The sequence below is a fragment of the Malus domestica genome, chromosome 02, assembly GCF_042453785.1.
Source record: "Malus domestica chromosome 02, GDT2T_hap1".
Lineage (NCBI taxonomy): Eukaryota > Viridiplantae > Streptophyta > Magnoliopsida > Rosales > Rosaceae > Malus > Malus domestica.
This window is the reverse complement of record NC_091662.1, coordinates 7,979,843-7,987,217: the sequence shown is the minus strand read 5'-3', so window position 1 is coordinate 7,987,217 and position 7,375 is coordinate 7,979,843. Positions and strand designations below refer to the sequence as shown.

Below are 7,375 nucleotides of genomic sequence, written 5' to 3'. Positions count from 1 at the left end.
ACAACATATTATATTTTTTTGGTAATCCTTGAAGGGACAATACAAGCACGCACTGCCTGTCATCATCGGTCTTGGACACCGTAACTGGGATGACAATTTAATTCATCAAATCAGATACCTGCAAGTAATCGGTCCGAACAATTAGATTTCGGGAAGCAAATTTCGGATTTTTTACGATTATGGGTAACCGTTGGGTAAAATTTTTTGTTTCGGATTCAGTTATGGTTATAGGGCTATTCGCTCCAAACCCATACCCAAACCCGCCCCGTTTTCATTCTTTAATAAAAAATATAAATATTTATTATATTTAAAACCTTTGAGTTCTTTTAACACTACATGGGAGAATATAAAAGTCTTGAGCACCACACATAAATATTTATTATATTTAAAACCTTTGAGTTCTTTAATACGACTACAAAAGTCTTGAGCACCACACGTACACGCGTACCCACACATGCAAAAGTCTTGAGACAACAAAAGTCCCATTTTTGTGCTCTGTGCTTCTCCCTTCCCCGAGCACCATACACGCACGCGTACACACATGCAAAACAAGGACCACACCACCATCTTCTCTCCCTCATCCCTCACCTTTCTCTTCTTCCCGTGCTCTCTCCCTCACCTCACTTCTCTGCAAGTTCTCTCTCTCTCTCTCTCTCCTTCTCCCGAGCTACGCACACACAGCACCACTACCCACACCACCCCACCGTCTCTGGCGAGCCCTTAAACCACACCCTCCAGACGCCCATCATCTCTGCAACCTCTCACTCTCTCTCTCCTCGTCCCTCTCGCACCATCACCTCGAACTCCCCCGAGAACCAGCCACCGAAACACCACCGGCCTCCTCATCCCTTTCACTGTTTAATTAGTTAAATTTTACGGTTATGGGAAAACCGTTATCTGATGGGGAATCCATTACCCGACGGATTCGGTTACAGGGAATACCCGTTCGGGTTTTTTACGGTTTCAGGTACGGAGAAAACAAACGGGTACGATTATGGGGATGGCACATCCGAACCCAATCCGCTCCGTTGCCATCCCTAGTAATCGTGGATGGCACGTTGACACACGAGCGAGGGAAATATTTTGTGTGGGTCATCAGTTCAAAACTCTTGGCCTCGCTATATATAGAACTACTGACAAAAAAATCATTCTAACTTTAAGAAGTGAGCAAAAATACAATTAAAAAAACTAACAGTTCATGCTATTAATATCATAATCAGTTATTTGTTTAACAGATAAATTTTTCTTGAGACGAACTCTGGATGAGCAAGAATGGTTCTAATTTCAATATTTTGTACAGTGATATGATTGGTACATAACCACCACACCATGCTTTTTGTTACATAACCACCACACCATGCTTTTTGTATTAAAAAAATAAAAAGTTTCGAACCCAAAAACATAGGGGATACAGAGAGGTACACACTATGCTTCATTTTTATTTAGTTTCTTTTGCGTTATATCAATTTATACACTTAAAAATATATAAAGAAAATAGAGCCACCAAAATTTTAGACCATGCAAAGACCTTCGTTTGAATCTTGCTCATATGGGGCCTTCAAAATCTCAGGAATATTTCATTCATACCCATCAACCACTCCATTTTCTTCAACAAACATCAAATAAACTCACCGTAATTCAGAAATTTTAGGGATCTTGATTCTAGGAATGGCAGAATAAGAAATAAATCAACCACTAGTCTTGAATGATAGAGTAAAATAGGGTGGTTCACACACTTTTTTTACCTTTTCACATGCTTCTTTTTAATTGTTATCATTTGATATTCTTCAATTCAGTCAATTCGACGATTAAAAATTAAAAAAATGTGTGTGAACGATAAAATGAGATGTATAGGTATCACTACTTGTAAAATATACTCTTTGGATTATTAACTATGATAGAAAAGACAAGGAAGATCCAAATTCTACATATATGAAAAAACATCCAAAAGTGATATTAATCCCATTAAATATTATAAACATGTAAACAAACTGAACCATTAATGATGATAATACTAGTATCATGAAGGAATTAATAAGCAAAGTGACGGCGAATAGATGAGTTCCTCCTTATTACGTAATGCCGCATCCTGCATTTAACCTGTAGTATTACAGCAAGATGACCAAAAACGCATTATTCATTACAGCTTGGACAAAGACGGGTATGAGAAGTTACGGAGGCTTCTACTCCACAATTGTGACAGAAAGCATGTCGACACCTGTAACAATAGTTATCAACTTTTGTGAGAAAGAATAAAACAAAACACCAAAAAGATAATGTTCATCTAATTGGACGTGACTCATGGACTGTTTATAAATAATAGGATAATTTACACTAAATTTATTTAATCCACCACTTACATAGGATTTATAATAAAACGAAAGACCACATGATAAAGTTCCACAGTAAAATATAGTCATATATATATATATATATATATATATATATATATTAATTTCGAAATTAATTAACTAAACTGCAGAAAATCTAGAAGAAACTAAAATATCAGAACAACAGTTAACTCAAATTAAGGATTTGATTCCGAGCATAGAAAAATTGAACCAATCTACAGAAAATCTAGAGGCAGCAGACAATTTCAACTGACCTGCATAAAATGTAGCTACACCCCTCATTTCTTTCAACGTAATAATTGCACTTTGGACACCTCCTCCAGTTCTTATTCTTGGCAAGCACTTCCAACATCTCGTCTTCGCCCTTCTCTTTCAGCTTCTGAAACATGGCACAATCAAATTCGGTATGCCAAGGAACCTTACACATGGCGCAAAATTCTCTATTGCAATGAGGACACACAGACTGACTGGTATCCTCTGGTTCCTCATTAATCAACAGCGCCGAGCACGAGTTGTAGGGACAGTATAAGTACTTCCTCCGAGGGTCCATAACCACAGATTCACATAAGGCCTTTCCCCACCGATCAAAGACGTCTTCCGGGATAATTGGACGGCAGTACTCGATGTCTAACTCGCCGCTGCAGTCCGGTACAGGGCACGTAATGCAAGTGACATTGTCTTGCAGCTTGGAAGCTATGAGTTTAACAATGCAGCCTTGACAGTAAAAATGGGTGCAACCCTTTATGTTAAATGAGTCTTTCAGGTTAACTGGCTCAACACAGAAATCACATATGAAGGTCGAATCAATATCGCTCTCAGGGGCAAGTACAGACTCATATAAAGCATTGCCCCACGAAACAAAGACGTCAGATGGAAGGATTTGACGGCAGTGATCTGGGTCTAAGACACCCTGGCAGTCCGGTACAGGGCACACAATGGATGTGACATTTATTCGGAGACTGGAGACTACGTATTTAAAAGTGCACTCTTGACAGTAAAAATGGGTGCAACCCTTGATGTTGAATGAGTTTTCCAGATGAATCAACTGAAGACAGAAGTCACATACAAATGTTGGATCAGTATAAACATGTTGGTTCTTCTCCAAGATCTGAGCGAAACCCAAATTTATTTCCTTCGTATGTAATCCTCCTATGTGTTTGGTTCTGACGGAAACGTGCTTGCTCAATTTCTTGCTGCTGCTGCTGCTCCTACTGTTTCCGTTGGAAACTTTGTTGCCCATCTCTCTTCTGTTCTCTCTACTTAGAGCACTGGAGAAGCCTTCATTCCAGGGAAGATAGGGCGGCTCGCTCTTGTAAACTTTAGTGTTTCAATATAGGGGTTAAATAAGTTTGGACCTCTTGTAGCTTCCTTGCTCAGCAAGGATTCTGAAGACAACCGAATTTTGATCTGATTCCAATTTATTCAGAGGGTTTAATCATAATTAATAAAACCACCCAAATCTCATCATTGGTGGACCCTACAGCTTAAGGTGCATGACTCATAGTTTGGCATAGACTAAAACATGTGAACGTATTTAAAGGTTGTTGAATGGTTCACAATTGTAAGTGGTAACCTTTTACCATCTTCCACAAAAAATTTCTTTTGGCAATTTTGAATGACCCCACCGCTTGCTTATATCTAAGGGTTTTCATATATATAATAGTTGCGGTTTTTGGCAAACTAATTACAATGTAAGGGGGTTGTATTCAATTAGAATTTGAGAGATTTTAATTTTTTTTACAAATTTAGGGTTATTTAATCAGGAATTTAAGTGATTCTCTAAAAGTCAATGTGTATTTAATCAGGATTTTAAAGATGTTTTAATAAGTGTATTCAATTAGGGAAATCGATGGAATTTGAGAGATTTCGTAATGTATTTTAAGCATTCTCAAATCTCACATCCCTTCCTGAAATTTGAGGGAATTCACTCAAAATTTTACATAAAATCCCTAGAAATCAATTAAACTCTATTAAATATATGAATTTATAAGTCCATTAAAATTCCTTAAAACTTCAATTGAATACACTCCTAAGTTTCCCCTTCTTGCCTTTGATGTGCCCCAATCTCCACAAAGATATGTGCTTTTGAATAATTCACACAATTGTTAATATTCAACCTCTTCCAACAAAGGTCAGAGTAACAATAATATTCCATAAATATCAGGGTTTCTTGAATTTTGGAAACGCAATTGTTTTTTTTCATCAATTTAAGAAATTACAAAAACAATGACCAAATCCTTTCACAAAAAGCATGGCCAGCAACTAAACAGGCCCTTTCATAATTTCAAAATCGGTCATCATCAGCAGAAAAAATATTTAAATATCGTACGCTTGTGGGCACAGTTTCGACAGATGAAGAAACCTCTTTGCCCTCCACAAGTGTAATTGACACCTACACGAACTCAAACAGGAAATCCATCGGAAAAGAAAATAATCAACTTTGACGATGAACCAAAAATCTATACCAAAATGTAAAGTCCAAATAAATTGTATGAGGATAATATATAGTATCTTAATCTAGAGGTGCATCAAACAGATAGGTCTCGTTTGGCAGCTCAGACTGTATTGACTATTTCAGTCGAACATGATAAATAGTCATCAGATAGTACTGACTAAATTAATCGGACGTTTAGTGCAATGCACAGGGGCGGAGCCACCAAGGGACTAGGGTAGTCTCTGACCCATCCTGCCTTCATCTGAGGTGTGAACCTCATGGAAGAAGATGAAGCAAACGACGTCGTTAAGCTGTTTTGATTTTAAATCTTTTCGGCTGTCTAATGAAACGATAAGTTTGGCGGGGGAGTTTTAAAAGAGATGTGCAATTTTAAATGGAAAAAGCAACCCCACTTTTGGTTCGATTCTCTCACCTAATAGTAATATACACCCTATAATTTTCTAAAGCAACCCACCTTCTTCATTTGCAGACCTCTCCCCCTTTTCCTTCTTTTTCTACTTCTTTGTATTTTCTTTAGCCTTCCACAACCTACCTCTTACTTGGTTGTCTGAGTTTTTACATTTTTTTCTTCTTAGTATTGAATTTAAGAGAATTTTTTCAGTTTTGTGAGGATTACACAAATTGCATATGTCAACATGTTATGAATTCAATTTTTTATACACACTTATATATATATATATATATATATATATATATATATATGCATATTTGTGAAAGAACCCTTCTCATTCAGAATTCTAGCTTCACCACTGGCAATGCAACATCAAATTAATGATCATATTATTTATACTATATTTGTTTGGTACTCTACTATAGCCAAATCACCTTATTATTTATACACGGCACCCAGCATGCTCATATTATTGAATTCATCATGCTTCATCACAAATGCCAAGATTCTATAAAATAAATCAAATGCACTTTCAATTTCCCCATTTTGGATATAACCTGCAATCATTGATGTCTAGGAGGTTAAATTAAGGAAATTTTAAACGAAAAGTTCATGATACTATTTATTTTAAAGAAAAATCATATTTTTACGTTAAAAAGTCAATCATGATACTATTTACTTTATTCTTTATCTTGTCCTTATCATTAAAACTCAAAATTTTCATTAGTTTTGCTTGCAAAACCCAAAGAAGAGTAGAAATCAATAAGCCCACTTCAAATGAATTCATCTCCCTGCAGGTCGTACTCATACCTCAGAGTTTCAACCGAGATAATAACCAAATTCATCAAAAAGCTCAAAAGAAAAAAGAGAGAAATTCAGAAGGTTATAAGTTATAACCCACACCAACCAAAATTAAACCCATTTAGCATATTAACACGGAAATAATAAATACTCCAATTCAAGAAAAAGCTCAAGAAGTTGGGAAAAATTGCCTAATCCATTTCTTCAACTGGGTACGAATTTTCAACATATCTAACTCAGAATCTTTGCAATTCTTGCCAAAAACCCAACCAAATTGATTTTTTTCAACGATTCGACCCATACCAGGAAAACAAACCAAGTGGGTAGTGTTCTTCTGTCAGGGGAGATGGCCGCAAAATGAATAAAAAAAATATACAGGTCAATTTTTTTTTCAGATCTGAAAACTGACAAACCCTAAAATTTTAATTAATACAAAAAATTATAATCAAGTGCAAAATTAGAGAGAACAATAACCAAATTCAATTAATTGAAAGGAAATTACAAGAAAAGTAGATGGAGGAGGGCATAAACTGATAGAGAAGAAGAAGAAGAAGAAAGATTGCAAGAAAAATAGATGGAGGAGGGCAGAAACCGATAGAGAAGAAGAAGAAGAAGAAAAATTGCAAGAAAAAGAGGAAGAGGACGGCGGAACAGAGAGAAGAAGAAGAAGAATAGGAGGAGAGGAGAGGCCGAGCGATGCAAGTGAGACAGAGAAAGCAAGAGAAGCGTGTTTTCTACCTTACCCGACTAAATTATATCGTGTCGTGGGAGAGTATAATTAAGCGGGCATGAACCCGATAAAATGGATGGTCTGGATTATTAGTTCAGTGATTATTTAATACGTACGGACATCAAACACCGGATTTTGTATTATTAGTATTATCCGGTGTTTTATATGGCGTACCAAAAGATGCTATAGTATCTTAATCTAGATGATGCTTTTAGTTTAGGTACGAATAAAAAAGTGAACCAAAATAATTTTACAAATACTACTATAATTCAAAATAATTACATGATTGTCACTTAATCTTACCATGTTTAATATAATTTTTAGAATCTCTTCCAACAAAATTACATTCCATGTTATTGGAACCGGATCCCTTCCGAATCCACCAAAATTAAGCCCATTAATCAATGAATCCGGACCGTTGAAATTTGATCAAACGGCTACAATTATTATAACTTTTAGAATGCCCCTTGTTTGTAGCCGTTGGATCAAATTTCAACAGGCCGAATTCATTGATTAGTGAACTCAGTTTGAAAGGATCATGAGGGATCCTGTTCCCATGTTATTGTGCTAACCTTTTTACTATTCCGTCACATCCATCAGCCAGCCATTCAATATATTCCAAACAAAAATCAATGCAACAAAAATCA

At 36.1% G+C, this 7,375-nt stretch overlaps 1 protein-coding gene across 1 annotated transcript; it reads right to left on the bottom strand.

The window, feature by feature from the left end:
- Positions 1-1,900: 1,900 nt before the first annotated feature.
- LOC103418227 (uncharacterized) lies at positions 1,901-3,714 on the bottom strand. Its single transcript, XM_070814687.1, has 2 exons — positions 2,606-3,714; positions 1,901-2,218 (listed from the first exon to the last, which is right to left on the bottom strand). The coding sequence occupies exons 1-2, from the start codon at positions 3,589-3,591 to the stop codon at positions 2,134-2,136; spliced, it is 1,071 nt and encodes a 356-aa protein (XP_070670788.1). The 5' UTR covers positions 3,592-3,714; the 3' UTR covers positions 1,901-2,133.
- Between the last annotated feature and the right edge of the window lie 3,661 nt (positions 3,715-7,375).

Excerpts from the sequence above, each read along its gene's own strand:
- LOC103418227 (XM_070814687.1), bottom strand. The coding sequence starts at position 3,591 with ATGGGCAACAAAGTTTCCAACGGAAACAGTAGGAGCAGCAGCAGCAGC. Across the intron at positions 2,219-2,605 it reads TGTAGCTACATTTTATGCAG|GTGTCGACATGCTTTCTGTC; the intron begins GTCAGTTGAAAT and ends CTATTGTTACAG.